This window comes from Oreochromis niloticus, linkage group LG10 (genome assembly GCF_001858045.2).
Source record: "Oreochromis niloticus isolate F11D_XX linkage group LG10, O_niloticus_UMD_NMBU, whole genome shotgun sequence".
NCBI classification, from domain to species: Eukaryota; Metazoa; Chordata; class Actinopteri; order Cichliformes; family Cichlidae; genus Oreochromis; species Oreochromis niloticus.
The window spans coordinates 23,011,243-23,036,415 of NC_031975.2; the positions used below are offsets into that span (position 1 = coordinate 23,011,243).

General features: G+C 40.5%; 1 protein-coding gene across 2 annotated transcripts in view; it reads left to right on the forward strand.

The window, feature by feature from the left end:
- The window catches only part of jade2 (jade family PHD finger 2), a 225,473-nt gene that overhangs the window by 105,105 nt on the left and 95,195 nt on the right, over positions 1–25,173 (forward strand). For both annotated transcript variants that reach the window (XM_005456139.4, XM_005456140.4), the window contains exons 5-8: positions 9,631–9,785; positions 16,552–16,763; positions 20,489–20,656; positions 24,271–24,387. In XM_005456139.4, the coding sequence (XP_005456196.2) occupies positions 9,631–9,785; positions 16,552–16,763; positions 20,489–20,656; positions 24,271–24,387 (652 nt within the window). The remainder of the gene's footprint in view (positions 1–9,630; positions 9,786–16,551; positions 16,764–20,488; positions 20,657–24,270; positions 24,388–25,173) is intronic.

A 25,173-nucleotide genomic window follows, 5' to 3' on the forward strand; every position in this document is an offset into this window, starting at 1 on the left:
AACCCTTTTTTGCATGCACACACACACACACCCATCCTCCAGCACCACATGATGGGGCTTGCCCCTGGATCCTTGAGTCGGTAACCCTGTGGAAGTTGGATGCTGACCTGATTGTCCTGCTCCAGTTTGCATGCAGATATGAGACTGTGTTTTAGAGTTGGGGATTTGTAGGGGTTGGCCAAGGACAAGGGGGTGTTGGCACAACACACCATCTCTCTCTGTTTCTCTTCCACTCTGTCTCTCTCTCATTCACTCACACACACACACACACACACACACCAGTACCCACACAGCCACACAGAGTCTGGTGTGAAAATAAGGGAAGAAAAAGAGGGATTACAGGGAAGAAAAGGGAATAGCCGGTTTTCTCAGCCGTACTGTGACAGTGAGGTATTTCAAGAATGAGAGATTATTTCAAACGCACACAGACCCAGTGTGTACACACTGTGAAGTGATTGTTTGCATCTGACAAGAATGCTATGTCTGGATAAGTGGTTTAATCTTGTATTCAGACTAACACCCTTATCAAGTTTTTGTATACATACAGAATGGCTGCAGGTGTTTCGGGTTTTTATTTTTTGTTCCCAAACTTTAAAACGTCGCCTTCTGTGATGCGATACTGTATCTATACTGTCTGGATACTCTCTGCTGTGATATACTTTCATGTAACATGCTAACATTCATGTAACACGTTCAAACTAGAACTTTAAGTCTTGACTTTAAGTGAACTGAACCCAATCGATTCCTTCTCATTTTCTTTTGCTTTGATCCATCTTTTATTAGTGCCTCCTTTTCCAGCTATAGTGAACATTTCTTCCCTTTTTTCTTGACGCTCCTGATTAGCACCGTTATGGTTTTACCCTGCCCTGGATCACTTTCTTGAGTATTGATTAATATAATATTGTCACTCCCTTTTCTTTTCATGCCCCTCACTCTCAAAGTTGATTAATGAGTTGTTCCAACAATAACAGAGTGTGGCTTTCGTTTCTAAAACTCTTAGTCTAGAAGGTCTCACTCGGTTGCTAAGATTTGATGGATGGATTTGTTGGATTTGAAACTTTTTTAACATTTTTAAAGATGCATTGTTATTGTATAGGGCGTTATGTTTTTTTTTTTTTTAAATACACACAGTCTTTTCCTATATAAGCAAGTATTTTGAGTGCCTAAACCTAACCAGCAAGTTTAAAGCAAAAGCGAAAAAGCAGTGAAACCAGTTCAAAACACACAGCTCCCAAACAGGAGACAAACCAGTGCCTCCTACATGACATATTTGAGCTTTTGTGGCACCACCACATGAAAATGTGGATTAATAATAATAATAATAATAATACTAATGATAATAATAACTTTATTTAAAAAGCGCTTTCAAACAAAGTGTTGTACAGCTATTTGAAACTGAAAAGATAAATAAATAAAACCGATACATAGCAATACAATTAAAAAACACAATACAAGTTAAAAACAGGAAGAATTTAAAAACAGGAAGGCATAGAATTAAGGCATGTAAGATGGGGTGAACAAATGTGTCTTCAGCTTAGTTTTAAAAACCTCCACAGAACATGCCTGCCTAATATCTTGAGGGAGGTTGTTCCACAAAAATGGGGCACGAAAAGAAAAAGCACACTCTCCAATTGTCTTTTTTCTGGCTCTAGGAACCTTTAGAAGGCCAGAGTCCTGAGATCGTAGAGCACGGGATGGAACATAAAGGTGTAAAAGGAGGTATCCAATCCATTTAAAGCCTTGTAGGTGAGCAGCGGGACCTTAAAATCTGCTCGAACCTGACAAGGTAGCCAATGAAGAGATTTCAGTACAGCTGCATTTTGCACCATCTGTAAACCTCTAAAACTTTTCTTTGGTAGCCCAGAAAGAAGAGCATTACAATAATCAAAACGTGTTATCTCTTTTACATGAGACTCGAAGGAGAGCACCATGTCGAACCACACGCACAAGTTTTTTACCTGCAATTTATTTTGTTGCAAGATTTACAACAGCCAAAAAAACCTCAAATGACAGCATAAAGATGTCTCTTTAACATCAGTATTTGACTCCACGGGATGAAAATGGTAAAACATATCTAGTTAATAACAATCAGCCTGTTGAATGTCCATTTTCTCTCACACCTTCCAGTTCGTGACTGTTTGCCTCCATCATTTCACTCTCTGCAAATCACCTGGCCCTCAAATGATCCCACGAATTTCCAATAAGTTCCCGTAAAGCCACCATAGGCTTTGATTTATTGACTTGCTGACACATCACAGATTAAGACCCATTTCATTTTGCCATCAGTGTAGTTAATTGTTTTTCTGCAGTATGATTTAGTGCCACAGCTCATTTTCCTTGAAGCTCAGTAAGCATAAATAGTGTCAAATAGAGTTGAATTCCTTCTGGTCGCAAAAAATGCACCCATGAGGGCTGGAATTTTAATTATGGCTCTCATTTTTAAGCAGGGTGTCTTGTTTTGAAGAGGTGAAGGTTTTGGCCACTCCTGCCAGCAGAAGTGACAGGTATCGCTGGCAAATTTAATCATCTGTAGCTAATTAGCAGAATTTTCTTTTCCGAGTTTGCTAAAATACACAAATTTCTCTCTGACAGGTAGTGTGGCTTAAAACAAAGTGGCAGATGGAGAACGTTAAGGCGAAGCTTAGTTAAATCTTATTATATAACAGCAGATTTTCTTTCTTCCTTTCTTTCAGCTCATTTTTAGCATACAGATCCATGCCCTCCTCCCTTCTCTTTTTCCCTGTTTAGTCTTGTATGTTTCCATCCTCATTTAGAATGACTTCCTGCTCTTCCTGAGTGATCTATCAGGAGTTGAGGTCTGTTTAAACTAGACATGTCCTGTGTGGGCAGAGAGTCAGACAGAGAATTAAGCCCAGCCACTGTCACTTTACCCACACTGGAAATATTTTATGTAAACACCATCCACTTCATCCCTCCTTGAGAAGAGATTATTATTGGCATTTCGTGAAAAGGAGGAAAGTGAGATTTACACAGCGGTGAGAAACATGGGAGTTGGGAGAGAGAAGAAGCCTAGGCTGACTTTTTCCAACCCACTGTATCAGCGAAGCTGTACAGCTCTTTCTGCACCTGTTGCATGACAGTTTCACTCGCCGTGATGTAACACTTACTGATTAGGAACACCTTTCTTTGCAGGTAAGCTTTTAATATAAAATACTGGCTTTGGGAAGGCCACCAGGAAGATGCATTATTCTCCCTTTAGACACAATTCAAGTGACCTGCCAAACTTTTAGCATGAGAAAGTGAAATGAGATCTAGCATAGACATAACATGATTTTTTCCAGTAAGGCTGCCAAAATCTTGGTATATTTCACTGAGGCAAAAGCGTAAGAATCGTTCGCATCAGTAATTCGACCCAGTTCACTTTTTCTTTTCACTTTTGCACAACCAATCATATAAAACTCCCGTCCTCGCTGTCCAAGCTCGCATAACATCCTATTCAGCGGTGTTACGCCACAAAATATACTTTTACTGTTCCCCAGAGGCACATCCCGTGTAGCAGAGGAACGGCAGTCGGGCTCAGGGGCTTCAAGCTGAAGAGAGGGATTTAAGGGGAGGTGGAGGGTGTTTGATTTGCATTGTTTTAGGATTCAGAGCCCCCAACGCGTGGAGTTCCTTCTGAATATTTCATTGCACACACGATTAAGATCAAAGCCAAGTCATGTGTCGTGTTGTTATGACTCCGAGGAGGAAAGGTTTAAATTTTCTCCCTCCGTTGCTTTTCCCAGTAGAGCTTCTCAAACGCAAACGGAAGTGTTTCCAAAGAAAAACAGAAGAAAAAGGGTTAAGAAATTAAAACAACAGCATCTTATACAATAAAGATTTTATTGGCTTTGGCTTAAAATGTATTTACTGATTGTCTTCTTTTATCTTTCTAAAAGTTTCCTAATAGTTCTCAGGTCAGATGTGTATGCTTCTTTAATTTTTTCTAATGAAGAAGAACATAAATATGTAAAGTACTTTGTCATGATCTCGATAATGTCGACAAAAATATACATCCAAAGAAAAACAGCACCAAAAGTTGAAAATAGACTCTCCGATCACTTTAGATGCAGCTGCAGCTGCTTTTAAGCGCAAATATTAAATTAGTCAGTCACACGACAGCAAGTCCATGCATTTAGGCATGTAGACGTGGGCAAGGTGACCTGCTGAAGTTCGATCCGAACATAAGAATGAGGAAGAAAGGCGATTTAACTGACTTGGATGGTGTTTGGTGCCAAATTGTCTGGTTTCAGTATTTCAGAAATTGCTGATCTACTGGGATTCTCCCACACAACCATCTCTTGGGTTTACAGAGGATGCTCAATTAAAGAGAAAATATCGAGTGAGCAGAATTTCTCTCTGTGAAAATGTCCTCTTAAGGGCAGAGGTCAGAGGAGAAAGGCCAGACTGCTTCAAGCTGATAGGACAGCAACAGTAACTCAAATAACCACAGTATGCGACGGTATGCAGGAGAGCATCTCTGCTGTATAAAGAACAGCACAATGAACCTTGAAGGAGATAGACTATAGCAGCAGAAGACCACACCAGGTGCCACTCCTGTTAGCTAAGGACAGTAAACTAAGTCACCAATTCACACGGGCTCACCAAAATCTGAACAGTAGAAAATTGGAAAAACACTTCCTGACTTGACGGGTCTAAGGTCACGGAAAGGAGGGTCAGAATTTGGCATAAGCACCATGAAAGCATGGCTCCATCCTGCCTTTTATCAGTGGTTGATAGCCTGGTATTGAGCATCCTGTTATGATCAGTGTATTATGGCTGATTTCAGAATCAGAATCAGAAAGGGTTTTATTGCCAAATGCTGAGCAGGTTTACAACATTAGGAAATTGCTGCGGTACTTAGTGCAAAACATACTGTCAGACAGCGCTTAAATAAACATAAACATAAAAATTAAAAGCGCAAAGTAGATAGATATATACATGAATGCAGGTGGTGATCAGTGCAAAAATGGAATGATGCGGTGAACACAGTGTAGGGTCATGTGTTAGTGGTGCGAACAGTCATATGGTTATTGTTCATTTCAACAGGATATGTCGCAAAGCTCAAGTAGTCTCAAGCATTCTGGTGTCTTGAGCCCCATGACATTGACTTCACTGTAGTCAAATGATCTGCACAGTCATCAGATCCCAATACAGTTGAGTACCTTTGGGATGTGGTGGAATGGGAGAGTCACCTTATTGACGCGCAGCTCAAAAATGCGCAGCGACTGTGTGATGCTTTCATGTCAACTCGGACCAAAATCTCCAAAGCCTTGTTGAATCTGTGCCATTAAGGGAATGGTGGGTGTATTTTAGTGCAGAAATCCACCTGAATAGCGACACACTTTTTACACATGAGAAATGCTCGCCTCACTTCATGTTAACAAAGCTATACAAAAGGATGTACTGTTGTTGAAATTTGATGAGCCAGCCTTTGTGACTTTGAAATAAATCTAATATTTAAAAAAAATCATTTCTCCAGTTTGCACTTAATACCATAAAAGGGCAGAAAATCTATTTACAGCTTTCCTGGAAACTATAATTGTCTTCAGTATTGACGGATGACTCTGCACTTTATCTCCACCTCCCCTGATTTGATAAAACCCGGACAAAGGGAGACGTTGTGCACCTACTTTTGTTTACCTACGTTGTGTAACCGAGTGACTGCATGAATGATGTCCATGTGATTGTAGGATACACGATACTTATCAAAGGAGGAACACATTTACTCCTGATAAGCATCACGTGGAATGACTTGATGTTATGGTGAGGTAATCTTTTCCCTTCATGTTGTTTTTTCCATCTCATTTAACGGACATCTAAACTAGAGTATGTCGCTAAGAGAGTAAAATGAATTGGGAAATAGTTCCTAAAATGCTAATTACTTTACAAGATGAATCAGTGTGTCTCTTGTATGTTTGTTCTAGCTTTTTCTGGACTGATTAATGCAAGACATCAATCTAGTTTCACAGATTGATGTTGGTACCAGCCGGGCGATTGACATCTAAGTTTTCAGCTATTTTACGGATATAACTGGTGTGAAAATGTTGAATTTTCATCTCTGTTTTTGTGCTTTTTTCATTTTCGTGTTTCGCTAGAAGCCAAACAAACACCATTCCAGTCATAAAACAAAATGTAATAAAGTCCATATTAAAATAAACAACATGAAGAGTATCATAAAATCCAATAGCACTCGGCTGATAACATCTCAGCATATTACACCGCTGATGGGTTATTACATTATGGACTGGGTATTCAGTTTTTGCTGGATTATACTGAAGATTTTTCTTAGTACTGTTCATCCTATTAACCGGAATCGCCTGTGCCATCTGCAGAGAAATACTTCCCATCACAGGAAGGATTTTCTCCTGCTTAAAATAAAAATTACCCATGTGCTATATGTAGGAATCATTTTAAAGGATTTATGTCTTGAGTAGATCCAGTGGGAAACGGGGAGGAGTAAGGAGTAGGGAACTAACACAATTTTGGTTCTGGGCCTTTTCTTACAGCATTTGCTGTTAAAGCCAAGTGTCTATAGAATGACACCAGCCTTATCCTTTAATAATGAAACACCAGCCTCCATTGTAATAAGACACTTGTTGCTTTTAAAGTTACATAACGGAAACAGCCAGCCCAGAGTCCCCATTATGGAACCTATTCTCCCTCTGTGTGTGTTTGTGCATCTCTTTTCTCCCCTTTGCCACTTAACTGGCCAGGCCTGTTTGTCCAGTGTCGGATATCAGCCTGAAAGCAGGCCAAAACAGGGTCTGATTTCCTGCTGTTTTGTCTTCGTATATAAATATATTCGAATTCAGCTTTGCTTGGATGATGGAGGGAGATGAGTGAACCATAGTTGCAAGAATGTTACTGACTTTCAGTGGAAAGTATGTAACTTATGATTAGAGATGGTCAGTAAGACGTTACTGTAATTCCATTACTTTTTTCAACTAACGAGTAAAGTAAGGGATTACTATTGCAAAAAAAAGTAATTAGATTACCATTGCTTTCCAGTAAGCACGCAACGTTACTGCGTTATTAAACCGGGATTTTTTTTGTGAGAGTGTCTCATGACAATGACAACAATGACGTACGAGCGTGCGAAGTCCGTGTAGATCAGCAGTGGATAATATGGAGTGTGGGACAGCGTGCAACCATGTAGTGTTTAAAGCTTGTAAGTACTGACATTACTTTGAGTTTGATTCTGTAAAAAGTGACAAAAACATTAGTGTTTGCTGTACACTCTGCGTGGGAAGAAAACGTCTTTCTTTGCTTGATGCAACATGCATAAAGTTAAAAGATTAAAACTAATAAAACAAGTTTTAAAATGAGACTTTTTCATTTGATTCAATTTTATATGATGGATTATGCAGAAAAAGTAGAATTGGGCTGAAAGGATAATAAATAAATAAATAAATGAATAAATAAAGTAACGGATTACTTTTGAAAATAAGTAATCAGTAAAGTAACGGGATTACTTTCTTGGAGAAGTAATCAGTAATTAGTAACTAATTACTTTTTTCAAGTAACTTGACCAACACTGCTTACAATTGGCATGTGCTAATTAGCATACATATAATGTTGTGTCATATTTTTCTTGCGTTTGCTTCTCCGTTGTTTAGTTCTTGTACACTGTGTTTTATTAAAGCCAAATTCCAAATAACGATGGATCTCGTTTACATGCTGTTCTGTTGTCGCATTAACAAGCGCAACAAAATAATGATCTAAACATGCCAAACAGAAATTAAAGACAACATGTTAACCAGCAGCTGTTTCAATGCTGCTTCTCTGTACTGCTAAAATCCTGGTTTTGAAATACTGTAGGATCAGAGTACACACAAGTTAACAATGACTGTGCTGTGTTTTGGGCTACTTTGACTTTGATCACTCAAAAACAGATTAGACCTGCGTTACAAGAAAGTTGGGGTAAATATTATGTAGACAGTATATAATGTTAGTAGGGAAAACAGCAAAATTATTGCAGTCTTGTTGCTTTTGAAATAGTTGCCTTGAAGATGGGGACCAGGACGCCGCTCCCCATCTTGCAGTCAGTTGGAGTCTTATAAGGAGCTTTGGTGCATCAATACGGTGATAAAACAGCAATAAGACAGTGATAACTCAGATAAAGTGTCAAAAATTGCTAATCTGTTACTGTCTACATGCACAGCTTTAGAAATGTAACAGAAATGCACATAAACTGCTTACATTCAGAATCCAGTCAGAACATCCCAGTTTTGAACACTAATCCAGAAATTCCTCCACAAATAGTGACATAGTTGCTGCAGGATGCCAACTTAACTGGAAAATGACATAGTTGCTCAGCAACCTTGCTTCTGTATAATAATACAACCAGAAAACAACCAGTTGAGTCGAGCCTTTTATTGCAAAGAGCTCATTGGATCAGCTGACTGTATACACCAGATTAAAAATTTATTCTGGTCTATTCATAACATTTATCTTAAAAGCTTTTTTGCTTTTACATCGTTGGTTTGTGTTATTTTCACGTTTAACTGAGCTGGCAACTCCCGTGAAACGTGATTCTGGTGAAGACAGCGGATTTAAATTGTGGCAGCTGTTTTGTGATCATGACGGCACCAGTGGTGGCGGTGATAATGAGGAGGATAATGATAATGACGAAGATGAGGAAGATGATCTCAGCGCTGTTTGATGTGACAGTAGTAATGGAGGAGGCTGGTAATAAGTAAGCGGTGCGATAATGAGCCGTTGAAGGCCGGGAGCAATACCGAGAGCTAAAGGTTGTTTGTTGTTTGTTGCTGTGATCGTGACGCACTTCACCTTTTCACGCAAAGGTCTCGACTTCAGCGGGCAAGCGAGTGAATAAAAGGGTGTGTGTTTGTTACTATGCTAAACACAGATGTTTTGGAGAAATTGTGGTGTGCGTGTGTGAGATCTACTGTAAATGCTGTCTTGGTTTTTTTCGCCTATTATTCGGGTGTGGTCACTGCCTTCGTGATGGCGCGTATGCGATTTATTTTGTGCCTTTTCATGTGTTTGTTAGTTCTTGCAGCGTCCCAATGCTTTATGTGGGCCTGCGTGTGTTTATTAGTCTTTATTGGTTCCCAGTGGGTTGAGCAGAGTTCCTGACCCCATTTCCTGCTGTTGTTGACAGACAGACATTTGGTCCCCAGGCTCCAGAGACTAGACAGTGCCTGGAGGAGCGTTGTGTCACTGCTGGCCACAACTGCTTGATTTGTCATTGGGTTTTTTTGGGTTTTTTAAAAAAAAATCCGTCATACTGTGATTCAGTATTTGTGGACAATGAGGTCAGGACCTGTCTGTAAGGACTTCCTTGTAATTCATGTTGGCATAAGGAGTCCACTTTCCTCACAGAGCACATGGAGTTTTTAAAAAAATTCACAGATATGTGCATGCAGCTTTCACAAGGACTTCAGAGTCACCGGATACAGTGTAACACTAAAAGAGAGTAGAGGATAGTGCACGGATAACAAACCGAACTTCAATTTTGGCAGTTATCTGATTCTGTGTGACAACCAGTGACATCGACACAACATGTGACATTTGCTTCAGTGGATATTCTTGGATACTAGAGTTATTATTGCTTCCAGGCCGCACAAATAAAACACTCTGCATGCATCTTCTTTTTGGTTGCAGGTCGCTGCCGGAGTCGACAGGTGGTCTGTCCAACAACGGGCAGGAGAGGGAAGGTGATACTCGGCCTCCTCCCACCCAGCTCTACAGCTGCTATGACCTGGATGACCTGGATGTTGCCTGGCTACAGATAGTCAACCAAGAGTTCAGACAGATGGGTAAGCACTGCATTATTGATAATAATAGCCTGAAAACACTGAGGAAAATCTCACTTAACCTGTGTAAATGTAGGGCTGTTCCGCTCCGCTTGCGTAGCGTCAGAAGAGCTTCCAAAGGCTGTAAACACGGTTGTAAAGGATGAAGCGCTGGAAATGATGTGTTTTGACTTGGTTTTCGTCTGCGTGTTGACCTCTATGAAGTGACTCACCCCGATGTGTCATAAATGATGTGTTTTCACTTCATGGGAATTGTTAGCTGGGTAGTGTGTGAATTTCATTCCCCCTGTAGGGCTGAAGCTAAATATCAGGGATTCTGTCCAGTGTTTTATAAGCTTGACAGGAAAGCATGGGAGTGGCTAGGGCTGTGCGATATGACCAAAATCTCATATCCCGATATTAAGACATCTATCGTCCGATAACAATATAAATCACAAAAAATGTAACATTTTCTGTAAATTCTGTGAATCTCGGGCAGCTCGACTTGCGTGAAGTGTTTCCAGCTGGGCGTCATGGACCTAGAGTCGAGTGTTTTAACTGATGCATGAAACGATACATTTTTAGACATAGGCTGTAACAGCCGCCGTTTTCTTTGTGAGTATTTACTACACAGCGTGCTGCGGGAAAAGCCTGTTCTAATGTTTGAGTCTAAGGTTTATTTTTTAGCACCTCACGGCTCTTTTTTGCTTCTCATCCGTAAATACTCTGCATCTTTCACGTGATTCAGTTTATTTTGAAAAGTCTCAACAGGATCTTGAGCTTTATTGTGAAAGGTTTATGTGGAAAATAAACAAGCGGACACGAGGTGGTTTTACCGTCGTTGTTGCTAACGACAACGCATAAAAACAAGTGCTTGTCCGTCTATAGTGTGGTTATATTAAATATAAGAGAAAGAGAGAACTTTAGGAAATATAGCCACTACAGTGACCATCAAAATAATGAAAAAATATTGCCATAAACAGTTTATTTTGCGACACCACGAAACAAACGATAGCGTAAAATGAAACGATAGACGTTTTTATATCGTCATCCGATATATATCGTTATATCGAACAGCCCTAGGAGTGGCTCTTTATGTTGTTCTAAAGAGATATAGATAATTACTTACTTGGTTAATATTTCAGTTTTTGTAGATGTAAAAAGCAGTTCAAATTATCTATAAACTAATTTAAAATCACGTGTTTTTGCATTATTTATCCAGCTAATTACTCCTAAAAAACTGACATACTTAAAATTAGCAAGGGCGTCTTCAATGATCAGAGTCCTGAGGTTTGAACAGTAACACAACCAGCTGCATTAAGAGGTACAGAAGCAGTTTGGACTTTTCATTTACCGATTTTAGGATTTAAGAGTCCCCTTTAGTTGTTTTTGTTGATTTATTACTACATTCAGCTCATATGGTGGGCTCTCTTGAGGAATGAGACTGGCAACTATTGTTTTTAAGTAAAGAATTAATCAGCTAAAGAGGTGCCGTAGCATTTTCTTTTCATTTCACAGGTAGGTCTGTGTTTTTTCTTTTCCATTACCACCCATTTATAGTCTCAGAACTTTTATCTTATATGTTCCAGCAAACACCAGCCTTTCCTTTCATTTCTTTTTCAAATTGAAAAATCACTCTATTAAAAGAAAATACATAAAAAGCCTTAAAATGAGGTTTTCTGAAACTTGCAGATGCTGTGAATATGTTGCAGTGTGTCTGTGTAGTCTCTTTTCTTTCTTTTTTTCCCATTCTCATTATTTCTTCCCTTTCGCTTCCTTTTTTCCTGCCACTTTCTTTCCTCTCTGCTTTTCTACATCCCCCATTTTGCCATGGTGACAACTGCTGACCCCGAGCATCTCTCTCATCTCCGCCACTTTACTCAATATCTGATCGGCTCCTTTCAGATAAAGCATAGTAATTGTGTCTATAAATCCCCGCTGGGGTTTCAGGCTTTATTTCTGCTGCACATTCACTTTAAATCAAACTCGGACGTGCGTGCGCATACACACGCGTACTGGCAGAAGCTTCTCATAACCTTCAACGCTAAACAAAACAAACAGACGGCTGATTGGTTCTGCTGGGTGAGGCTGCCGAATCATGATGGGATTATTCAGCGTTTTCTGTCTCAGTGCTGCACATCCCATTTAGATTTATCTGTGTATTTTTGTTTGTGTTCACAATATGCTCTTGGAGACCAAATGTTGATGCTGGACATGCTGCAATCACTGATTATTTTGGGACTTTTGTTCGATGGTGTTGCATTATTCAGCTTTAGGGTTGTCAAAATTGGCAAAAAATCTCAAATATACATTTAAAGACCTGGATGGGTACAGCCAATTCAGACACCGCACACTGTTACTGAATTATTCAAGGCCCAAATTGAACTCCTGCAGGGTCAGGTTGCACAATGTACAACTGCACGACTTCCCACTAAGCACAAAAATAGACTGACAGACTTGGTACTAGTAAAGAAGAGTAACAAAGCAAAGAAACTTGGTAAATGTTAAGCCCTAACACTGTTTGCCTTCAGCTGGTGGCTGATTCTACGACATTAGCTTCTCTTCATTGGCTCCATGTTAAATCAAGAATTGAATATAAAATCCTTCCCCCTACATACAAAGACTTGTATAATCAGACTCCGTCACATGTTAAAAACCAGATTATCCCAGGAGAGCACTTTCTTTCTTAATCATTCAATCATTCTTGGAGCACACCCTTCAGTTTCCAGCACCAGTTTGGGTTCAGAACACAAACACGATCTGTGATTTTAAAATTAGGCTTAAAACTTTTTTTCTTAAACTTATAATTACTGCTGGATGAGGTGACCCTGAATCATCTCTTAGTTATGCTGCTATACTCAGGCATGATGCGCTGACCATTTCTCCACGCCCCACGCTCCCACAATACCGCTTTTCATAAAACTTTCTTGTAGTTTTGTTCCTTTGTGCTACTTTCTCTCTTCCTCTCTCTCTCTTCCTCGGCACCCTCCAGTCCGCCGGGATGATCGGACATTCCTGTGTTGGTTTTGTTCCTCGGCCATCATATTTGATCTAAGTCCAGGATCAACAATGACTAGTCACATTGTTGTGATGCCACAGTTTTGCTACCTGGAAACAAAATTACTCCTTAACCCCAGACACTTTTTAATTATTTTTTTCAGAATAAACAAGGGTGGGTTTTAACCACATCACAAAAATATGACATCACAGCAATGCGATTGATCAGATGCACCAACCTGTAATGAAATGTGGCCGCCCCTCCCTGAGCCCGGTTCTGCTGAAAGGGTTCTTCCTGTGAAAAGGGAGTTCTTCTTCCCCACCGTTGCCAAGTGCTTGCTCACAGCGGATTATCTGATGGTTGGGGTTTTCTCTTTATTGTATGGTCGTTACCTTACAATCTAAAGATCCTTGAGGCAACTGTGAATGGGCACCATATAAATAAAATTGAATTGAATTGATAGTTTTCAGTTATGTTTCCTAATCACACTAGGCTAAATCATTCATTTCTTTCTCTTTCTCTGTCTTTTGTTCCCTATCTTTCGCTCGGTTTGCACAAACAGCAGCGTATCTTAAGTGTGAAGCTGCACGAGCTGCACCAGCCTGTGCTGACTTTGCCACACAGTACATGTGGTATTACAAGCGGATAACCTGGAGCCTAACAACTTTTCTCGTGAAAATCCAGCTTTGTGCCGCTGGGACACAGGCAGCTTGTGGCTTGTGCTTTTTGTTTTTTTCCCCACAAAATCAAATAGAATTTTTTTAAACATTCAGTGATATCATATATGTTTACAATATTTGTTGGCAGCTCTGTTTTGCTGTAGGAAAACGTGTCTTCTTGGAGAAAACTGGGTCATTACAGCAGCTAAATAAACATTAATTCTGATTATAAGGATTAGTAACTCGGGGTTACTGTAAGATCAGGGTGTTTAGCATTACGCTGCATTGAGTAGATTAATTGAAATACAATTAGAGAAGTGCATTAAGGCACAGTGTACATGAAAGTTTGAAAGCCAAAGCAGTGAGGCAGACTAGAAGAATAAAAGCATGAAGAAAAGGAGGTAGTTTGTTTTGTGTGTTTGTGTTAATTTCCGTTTTACTTTTAAGCACACGCACAAATACTGCACATACACAAAAATGAATGAATCCCTGCATGTGCTCACAGCTGCCATGCAAACACGGAGACAACAGATATGCGGTCTTTCGTGTGTGTGCTTAGTTCATCATGTAAATGTCACGGCAGGTTAATATCTAACTCTGCTTCCCCTTTTCAGTGGCTTTAAAAGCAGCTTCTGAATCCACGACAACAATCACGTGTGTTCTTCTTGTTCTTTCTTTGTTCGTGTCGATGTTCCAGCTCGGGGCCCAATCCACGTGTTTTCTGCCTCAGCAGCAGACGTTGGCTTTCAGTACATTGCAGGGGTATGGTAGGTTAAACAGCAGCTCACCCTGTTGGCAAAAAGATCCTGAGCAGTAAATCATGCTGCTGCTTAGTTATTATTATTTTTTGATTAGAAGAGAATGAATGACATAAATAAGATATCCACAAATTGATCCACTCCAGTTATAAAAACCTTCCAACTGAGTGCAGAATCCTACAAATGAGTCAAAAAGTAATGCAGAGCTACAGACTTGATAAAGTTTTATTTTGATTGCTGCATGCAGGACTGTAATGACACTGGCCTCGGATTAGCTGTATTAATCAGGAATCATCTGAGGGGCGTACTGCGTACTATAGATGGACAAATTTGTGGCATTTATGTTTTTTGGAACAAGCTCGAATTTTCAGATTTTTGGGGGGATACCAATAAACAGAACTGACCAATCAAATCGCTCTACAACTCTCCTACAGGAGCTCAAACTGCCCCACTGACATCCTGAAATCCGTACAAAAGCCGTCGTGATACAGCTTCAACTCAAGGATCAAACCATGAAATTCTCCCTGCTGCAGCTTTCTCGTTAGAATTGGATGAAACCAGAATCTCTGATTCTTCCTTTTCTTGCTTAGAAACATGAGCACTAGATCATCGTCGCTCGATGTTGATTTCCACGACAAGTTTGCATCTGAAAAACTCAAAATTGTCTCTCGTTTTTTCACAACTCTCTCCGTGCATATCAGTCTTTACTCTAAAGCAGGGATGCCAGACTCATTTTACATCATGGGCCACACACAACCCACTTTGATCTTAAGTGAGAATCTCAATATTTAAGAAAAAGATGGTAGAGAAATTCTGCTGTAGTTATTGAAAGACATCAGTCAGCACAACTCATTAAATGGAAAGAAATAAATCTGTAAAATTAGAGGAAAAGTTGCAGAGATGTATTTCATTATTTCCAATCTAATTTTTTAATTCATTTATTTATGTATTTTACTGTGGATACATTATAAAAACAAACAAACATTTTTATAACAAATAAAGAAAAAATAGGAACTTTTCTTTCATTTAATTTTTTTAACTATTACTTTACTCTGCTGTCATTTTGAATGGCTGTGGGGGAGAGCTAACTGTAAAGTTTATTTAACACTGTTGAAAGTCCAAAATTCATGTATCACTTCCCATTTTCCAAAGATGTCAAATGGGGCATATTGGGATGTCTGTTGGGCCGATCCTGGCCCCTGATGACCAGAGATTGTGCCTGACCAAATGATGTGCAGTCTGTGATTTAATCTGTGTGAACATTCATTAACAGCATTCACACTGGTGTGTCGTTTAGAATATTTTTGTACGGTTTTTAAACTGTTATCGAAATAATCATTTGCATTTCTGGGAAAAAAACCCCCCCAAAACCCAAAAATATTTTCACACTAGATTTAATGCCTTCCTGTTACCCATTTTGTATAATCACTGTAATCTTATCGCAGGTAATGAGATAATAATATTCTACATCTGTTTGCCACGATCCTGGAAACCAGACTGTTTGCTTTCCTGGTATCTTAAACGTTTTATTTTTCATGAGGAAGAAGGCTTGCGTTTGCCAGTTAGATCAGTCTTCATCAACTATTAACCAGCCTTAGAGCAAGGCATTACTTTGAGATGCAAATGGAGCAGGGATACTGATGCTAATGTCGACACATATTGGCACAGTGAGCTGAGCTGAGGGCAACAAAGGCTTAATGGCACTTTTTTATTTATTTTTTTGGTTGCTTTTCTTCAAATTTTGGCTTTGGTAGCTAATGGGCCTGCAGAGCACATGTGATTTTTCTCTTCTTACTCTGGTTAGCAAAGAGTCGACTCCAGCCCGACACTCTCACGGCTAATTTTCAGCACGCTTTGCCCTGAGCCACCCCGAAGAAACAGAAAGTGACCTTGGGAGATAAACACGCAAATGAAGGCTGTGTGTGTTTCAAATTAGTGTTATGCAAAGAGTTTAGGCCCAAAATAACTTGAAATCTGTAAACTGGCTTGCTTGTTTTGAACTTCATATGAGCAGCTTCTCGTTGCTGTTATCCTTGTCGATAAAAGGAACTCAAAGAAACCAGTGAGTGTTGACCTTGGAACTCTACTCTTAGCTTTAATTGTTTTGTACAGGCTTAGTATTTTCTTAAATACTCATCCCTTCTCCCAGAGGCCATGCTTGAGTCTTTGAATTTTCACTCAATCAAGCTTTCAGAGAAAACAATATGTGTAAAACAAAAAACAACTTAGCACCAGACACAATATAATCCTCTAATCACCAAGAATTTCCTGCCTCACAAGAGATGGATGATTAGTTTCTGTCTAGTTGAGTTTTTGTCTGTACGACAAATGCAAACTAATCTTTTTTGTTTTTAACTTTGTTTTCTCACCGCCAGGCTTACCGGAGCTCGATGAGCTCACCATGGAGTGCGTTCTGGTGGAGCTGGAGAGCGTGTGCGAGGAGAAGATGCAGCAGGCCATCGAGACAGAGGAAGGCCTGGGCATCGAGTATGACGAGGACGTGGTGTGCGACGTCTGCCGCTCACCGGAGGGAGAGGACGGCAACGAGATGGTTTTCTGTGACAAGTGCAATGTCTGTGTTCATCAGGTCAGCAATTATGGGCTTAAGTTCTTCGCATTTTTTGTTTATGCACAGTTGTGGAGTTGTATGCACTGTATGATCCTTGCATTTGGAGTTTTGTGAAGGTTTCTGCAGAATAAGAAGGCTTATTTAGGAGAAAAAAGGAAAAAAAGCATGTTGAAAACATGATTGTAAATTGCAAAAACGAGATCCAAATGCACAGTTTTGCTCTTTTCCTCAGCGACTGAGTACATTAACTGCACAAAGGTGCACGTAGAGCAGTTCTTTCACAAATACTTCCCGTGACAGCCTGAAGCTGGAGGTGCTCTGCTGTGTTTGTCACACAGTGACAGAATATTAATTATTGTGTCGGCTCAGTTGGCACTAACACACTATCACTCCCTTCAGACTGCCCCTGCTTACCTGCTGTTATGACACAGAATGGAAGAAGTTTCCCACAACTGCAGAACACATCTCATTTTAATCTGTCACCTCCAGTTCCTCTAATAAACGAGTCCTGGGCGACTAATTCAGTTTTATTTTCAGTTATGGTTTGTGGCCTCCAATGGTAATGAAAACAAGATAATCATGTTAAAACAGTTACTGTGTTGCACTAACTGCCTTTCTTTTTGTCTTGTGTTACAAAGTCAACTCGCACCTTTTATTTGACAGCTGTGTGTCGTGACCCCCAACCTAAAGCTCTGCAAAGTTCAGTCTGAGCCAAGATAATGCAAAGATTTGAAATTCCTGACAAAGTTTCCGTAGGTAAACCTCAGAAACCCACCTTAGCCTCTCGTTTGCAACAGCAGACCGCCTGTGGTGAAGGCTGCGGCCGCCCGGGAATGGCAGTTGACCTTGCGAGCCGCGCTTCAATGTCGAAAACACCCTCAAGTCTGGGCTTTACTCCCAACCAGACAACCTTGTGTCCACCTCCGCCCCCACCTCAGCTGAATTATATTTAAAGCGAAAGAAAATCCAAAGTTAAAAAAATGTTTCCTTTAAGTTCCATGAGGATTTTATAATGAGTATTGAAGTTTAGGAAAAAAATCCTGAGCTCAGTGCTTTTGATATTTCAAACAAAACCTGCTCGGTTTTCCACTATCAGACAAAAATTAGCAATCAGAATCTGGAGGTTAAGTCTCCTCTCATTTCTCAGAGCTATAAAGAATTTTTTTCTGCATATGAAATCAAAAGCCAGACTGTGAAACAGGAGGAAATATGAATCATCTTAAATATATTATAACGTATTTTTACTCCATTTCATAACAGCTTTGCGTGGCTGCTCTTACTGTTCATAAAGAAGCACAGCAATATATAAAATATCTGTTTTTCTCACCTGAGCATTTTTGAAGCCACCCTTTTTCTCGTCAAGTTCAATTCTTTTTTTTTTCCAGTTCCATTTTATTTATATTGCACCAAATAACAACAGTCGCCTCAAGGTGCTTAGATTGAAAGGTAAGGACGCTGCTATTAGGTCAGCGACCTAATAGCACAGAGAAAACCCCAACGATCAGATGGCGACAGTAGGAAGGAAAAACTTAACTGGACGAAACCTCCAGCACCACCAGGCTCAGGGAGTTTCTGCCATCTTCTGCAACCGGTTGGGCGTGAGGGGAGGGGGGCAGGTTTTTGGTTGGCATAAGCGTATATTTCATCACCTCTTCCTTGCATGTGTGCCCTCATGCACATATTTCTAGAATGCGGGGCATAAATAACTTCGGGATCAAGTCATCAAAACATTACTCTCAGGAGCCTCTGGTGTTTTCCTAGTAGTATTTGTTGAGTAAAAATAGGTACGTGCCAAAAGTTGAGGTGTCATGGAAACAAATTGTAGCAGGCGGCGAAAGAAAAGGTTGTTCCCAGAAGTATTAAGTAATATTGCTTTTAGTGTGTAATCACATCCAGCACCGTCTGTTCCTTCCCTGGTGAAGTGGTCTCCCCAACACTCGGTAGGTGAAACACGGCCGTGCTTGCTGAGGTGCTTTGTTTGATCAATAAAATAATTTCATCAATAGAGTCCTTTAATTGCTTTTAACAAAGACGGAGACTTTCGTGTTTCATTTCCTTGAGGGTTGTTTGTTTTTTCTCTCCATCTCTGTTGTTTTATCATCTCTAAGTCTAATATGAATGCATGTTCTGGCTTTTTAGTTATATGAAATATGATGTGTCCTTCCCTCATGATGGTCTGGGATTTGGGGCGTCTAAATTTCATTTGAGACTCAACTAAAGGAGTAATGCTTTGATATGATAGATCTGAGGTGATAGGGATAATGGTAGAAAAAGAGGCATTAAGTATGCTTCACTTGCTACAGTAGAGACCCTTTCAAACAATGAAGGAGTAAATAATGTCTGACAATAAAATAACACTTTGTTGCTAACCCTGGGGACCGGATCTTATCAGAAACATATAAGCATGCTGTTACGCTGGCATGAAAGACTTCCATGGCACCCCTCTGTGTTAGCGGAAGGGGAATTGGGTGGAGCTCTGATCATACAAAACCCCGCTGTGCTTTAAAAAAACAAAATAAAGTCTATGTGGCATTTCAGATGTGTTAGAAGCTCATGCTGTTCTTACTAAAATAAAGAAATATTAAGTGGAGATTTGTAATTGGAGCAGCAGTGGATAAAACCTTGCCTGTCATGTATCACTGTAGATTTTCTAACTCTATATGACAATACAGAAGTTCTTGAAACCAAATGTATGTTGGGGATTTTGACTTAAAAAGCAAGACTACTCGCAGGCTGGTGAAAGTTATGCCAAGCTTCCTGTTGGGAATCACTCAATGTCTTCTACGGTTACTGTTGCAAGCAAGTACGTCATTAACACAGGAAAGCCGTTCCCCACTTCAAGCAAGTTATTCAGATTTTTAATCTTTCCTAAGGATTTTATTGTTGCTACTTCGACACAGTGATGACCTTATTGGTCTTCACCCAAACTGTGCTCAAACTAAAAGCCCTCCGATTTGTCCGTTGGTGTGTGATGTTAGATTAAAAGGGCTTAGGCATAGGAACAGGCACTTGTGTGAACGAGTGAATGAAGCTTGTAGTAAAAAGGAATAGAAAAGTGCTCTATAAGTACCAGTCCATTAACCATTATGCTGACATCAGTAATACGGTCAGTGCTGTGACATCCTGATGCCTTCACATATTTTCATGCTTTTTATGGCCCAGTGATTATATTGCAGCAGTCATGTCGAGATGAATGTGTCCCCGATATGACTGCTTGAGAGCGTTCTTAACTTTTCAGCGGCTTGTAATTCTCATTAGTTTGTGCAACCGACAACAAGAAAACTTAATGGATTGTGAACCTGATCAGCTACGGCACCGTTGATGCGCTCAGTCACAACAAAAACAAAACAAATTTCACTGTTTTTAGGTTGGCTTGAGAAGCTGACTGTCATCTTTTTGCCAACACAGAGTATATGGAATACAACTTTTAATATACACCTAATGGTTTACATGGGGTGTATGTTAATGGGCTTCAGTGTACAAATACGTCTTTAATGAACTTTTTATTTATGGTGGTTTGACGTAGTTTTCCATTCTCTTATTAGCAAGGCTAGTAATCTGTCCACTATATAAGAAGCTATTGCTATTGGCTGGTTAGCTTGGCACAAAGACTTTGTAGGTAGAATTGATTAGCCAGAATAAATTGACTTGCATGTTACGTTATGGTTGGTAACCTATATAAATTCCGAACCATCTTTATGACCTATCATAACTTTCCTTTTTTATTTCTTTCCCTGTTGCAGGCGTGTTACGGCATCCTGAAGGTACCCCAGGGGAACTGGCTGTGTCGGACCTGCGCTCTCGGGGTCCAGCCAAAATGTCTGCTCTGCCCCAAGAGAGGGGGGGCACTCAAGCCCACCCGCAGTGGAACCAAGTGGGTCCACGTCAGCTGTGCCTTATGGATCCCTGAGGTGAGACACTGAAAGAAAGACAGAGGTGGTCACAAGGTCTACATACGGTCAGATACTGATTGGTTTCTTTGTGCAATCGTAAAATTGCAGCCAGCATGTTAATGAATTTTTAATACATCCCTGGATGTGTAACCTTTTCTACATTCGCCTTTAGGCATCGGTGGCTTTACGGTATTGTTCCCACAAAGTTGGGAGGATGAAATTGTTCAAAATGTCTTGGTATGGTAAAGCGTTAAGAAGGCAAGCCGAACTCCTAAAAAACAGCCCCACACCACGATAACCCCGCCACCAAACTTTGTACTTTGCACACTGTAGTCAGACAAGTACTCCTGGCAACTGCCAAACCCACACTCTTCCATTGGATTACCAGATGAAGAAGCCAGATGTCCCTCCAGAGAACGTCTCCACTGCTCTATAGTCCAGTGGCGGTGTGGTTTGCACCACTGCATCTGATGCTTTGCGTTGCGCTTGGTTCTGTAAGGCTTGGATGCAGCTGCTCAGGCATGGAAAACCATTCCATGAAGCTCTCTCTGCGCTGGTCTTCAGCAAATCTAAAGGTCACATGAACTTTGTAGATCAGTAGCAACTGACTGTGCAGAAAGTCAGCGACCTTTGCACACTATTTGCCTCAGCATTTGCTGACACCGAGCTGTAACTTTACATAGCCTACCACTTCATGGCTTCAAGTCACTTCCACTTCCACTAACAGTTGACTGTGGAATATTTAGTAGCAAGGAAACTGCATGACTGGACTTGTTGGACAGGTAAGTCCTGAGAGCGACCCATTCGTTCACTGATATTTTTAATGCAGTCTGCACATCCAGGTGCTGGATGTTATACACCTGTGGCCGTGGAAGTGATCAGAAAATTTGAATTCAATGATTCGGATCCTTGAATGAATACTTTTGGCAGTGTAGTGCATCGCTGTGGTTTTACGGTGAGGCCTTTGCTTTGCAATTAGACTCAAAAAACTCTTTGGTGGAAGATTTTGAGAAGCATTTGCACCTGTTACTTGTTTCCACCACTTGTTTAGAGTAAATGTTTAAAATACCAGTCAACACCTTCCTCTTTACAATCTGAAGAATGTAAAATGATTCCCGAGGAACCTGGCTGTCAAGCGTGCTTCTCCCAGCAGCCGCTCATTTCGTCTTGACGTTTCTTGATGACATCTTTTGTCAACGTCGCTCATCTGAAAGCCCCAAACGGAGCCCCCTCATTTCAGAAGGTTTGTGGATGCGCTTCGAGCCTTGCACACCTTTAAGACAGCCAGTCATATTTCTTCAGACTATTCAGCGGCACACTTCACCAGCACATTTCTCTCAATAATAGAGTGGCTTTTGGCACCTCAAACCTTTTCCTCCTAATTGCCTTCTGTCACCCTTGATTGGGCTAATTGTTTTCGTTGCTCCATTCGCTTTTGTTTTCTCTTCCTACCATGGCGGAGGGGGTTAATTTGCATGTCTGTGCTGTGTGTGTGTGTGTGTGTTTTGTGCTCCTGTCCTTGTGTGGGCTCAGATGTATGTGCTTCATGCTACTGGATGGTAGATTTTTTCTGAATATGTGGTGGAAAAAACTGTGTGTGTGAGTGTGTTTTACATTTATAGTGTATGTGTGTTTGTTTTTGTATGGGTGTGTATGCCTTCAAATGATACCGCCTCTCCAAAGCTGTGCATAGCTGCTTTATGCCTGCCTTCAACTCCTAGAGAGAGGTCTCTCTTTAAACAGCTTTTCACCCCTCATAGTTACACATAGACACACAAACACACACACACACACTCAATCTCAAAGAGGAAGAGCCCCTCTTTTAAGAAGGCTTTTTACTTAACACAGTGATTTCCTCTAAAGCAATTTCAGATTTTGTCCCTTTTTTCATCTGTCTGCTTTGAAATGTGAAGTGCAACCTCTGCATATGTGTGTGTGTGCGCGCGTGGGAATCACGGTTGTGAACAATCCAATCAATTAACTGTACCATTCAAAAAGTGGAAATCCTTTTCTTATCGACCGGCTCTTATATCAGCTGCATAAAAGAAGTGGCGTTGACAGTGACGGCTGTGGCATCATTGTCAGAATTGCACTTTCTATTGACATTCTCAATGGAGTGAAAATTGACCCCCGCATCAACTCTGAGTGTGTTGTACAAAAGACATCGATAATAACAGAAAGAGCAGAGGCCATTGGTTTGTTCTGTGGTTGAGCGGATGAGAGGAGGAAAAAGAAAATCAGACAGAAGGACGAGTGGATGATGGGGGGGGGCGTGACCTGCGGAAATCAGTTGTCAGCTTGTTAATACGAGCGTGAAGGACAAGGAGAGAAGGCCGTGCCTCAAATATGACAAGAAGTGAATGTGAAAGAAGTGGAATGTTTTCTTTTTTCTTTTTTGTAAAGAAATAGGCAGCAGAGGAAGGAAGGAAGGAAGAAACAGCGCTTTGGTGATGAGTGCTCTTCACTTCTTTTCTGCATGGCTGGTTGGCACAAGTCAATGACTTCTTGGTTGTATTTGGTGCAGGGAGGTCTGGGGCCAAAGCTGTTCTGAATGAACTGCTCAAAGAGTCACACAGAGCTTTACAGTAACCTTTTTCCAAGAAGCACATGTGTCTCTGCTCTGGGTCCGAGGACAGTTTTGGAAATTGGAAAACCCAGGTGAAGTTATTCAAGCTAAATTTGGGTGTAAACTGTCATTCCCAGGATGCTTAAGGGAGATTACTTTAATCAGAAACTGAAGACGTTGCGTAGATGAGGTGTTAAATATATTTAAGAATATGATATTAATACTGATTGTTGTTTAAATGCCCATGCTGTCTTACCAAACCTAGTGTTGACAGAGCTGAAGGTTAGACAGATGTTTAAAAATTACAGTTTGTTATTCAGCAGAATTTAGTTCAATTCAATTCAGTTCAATTGTTTTTATATGGCGCCAAATCACAGTCGCTTCAAGGAGCTTTTTTTTGTTTTTAAGGTAAAGATCCTGCAATAGTACATAAAAAATCCCAACAATCAGACGACCCCCTATGAGCAAGCACTTGGCGACAGAGGGAAAGAAAAACTCCCTCCTAAGAGGAAGAACCCTCCAGCAAAGCCAGGTTCGGGGGGGGGCAGCCATCTGGCGCGACTAGTTGGGGTTGAGGGGAGAAAAGAGAAGTGAAAGACAGCCAGAGATTAATAATAGCAATGATTAAATGCAAAGTGGTGTATAAAAACAGAGGGAGTGAAAAGTGATGTGTGAAAAAGGAACACATCATGGGAAGCCCCCACATGCACCAAGAGTCTTTCAGTCTCTCGCTAAGTTATCTTCGAGTGAGCACAAATGTGGTTACAAAAATTTATTGAACCTGATCTTTGATATAAGAATCATAAAATCACAGGACGTCACAGTTTATGTAATCTTTTTTGCCTGTATGACAATGGCAGATGAATATTACCTCAATATTACCTTATCCCAAAAAAAGTTCCATATTCCAACATTTGAGAAGCTGCAACCAAAATATGTTTGGCACTTTGTCTAATTATTAAGTGAGATTTTTTTAAAAAGAATTTAGAGTAAGATGAGTCTCATCAGTGTTGTTTTGCTTTCTATGAAATGTGTTTCTTACTAGCTGTTTTGTGTTCCTCCTTAGGTGAGTATAGGCTGTCCAGAGAAGATGGAGCCCATTACCAAGGTGTCCCATATCCCCGCCAGCCGCTGGGCTCTGTCCTGCAGCCTGTGCCGAGAGCACACAGGGACCTGCATTCAGGTATGTTATCAATGCTTTGCCCGTGCATGCACTTTGCCCGTCTATCTCATTGTCTTCAAATGTTGAAAAATAAAAGAAACACAAGCAGCATTCAAAACTTCCACAGGTTCTACAGTGCTCCGGATTATGGGTTTCAGTTTTTGCTTCTTTTGCTTCTCTGGTTGCTAAATCTCAACTAGTTTGCAAACAAGTTAAACCAAGATGTGATTTCAACAGCAACAAGTTTCATCTTTTTAAATGATCATGCAGCCTGCATGCTGCTGTACATCAGCCAGAGGTGGTTTGTGAATATGTGAAGGTTTCCACTATGTGTAATATTTATTACAAAGGGTGAAACACTGATCCATGAATTTATTAATGAAGCCTTGCAGGTAAAAAGACACAAAATGAGCACAGCATGCTCCAAACACAACATTTCTCTCATCAAATTATTGTAGTTTTTAGTTTCCTGATGGGCCATGTGGATGTGTTTGAAGCGACTGCTTAGTATGCAAACACAGCCCCTGCTGACACACTTATACTAACCCACTTCACAGACATTAGCCTGTGCATGATTTAGCTTCAAAAGTGCCCTTAAAGTGAACTGCAATCCTAAAGCATTGCAATGCTTTTGCATTTGCTTGCAGCATATGCACATCCTAGATGTATGTACTGGATACGGACGCGTGTGTGCATTTGCGCATCGGTGAGGGTGTTTCCTGACAGTGTATCCCTGCTGTAGACTATCAGCGAACCCCCTGAGTTGGAGTCGTCCGTAGGGAGAGACTCACTCTCCTGTTTCCATAG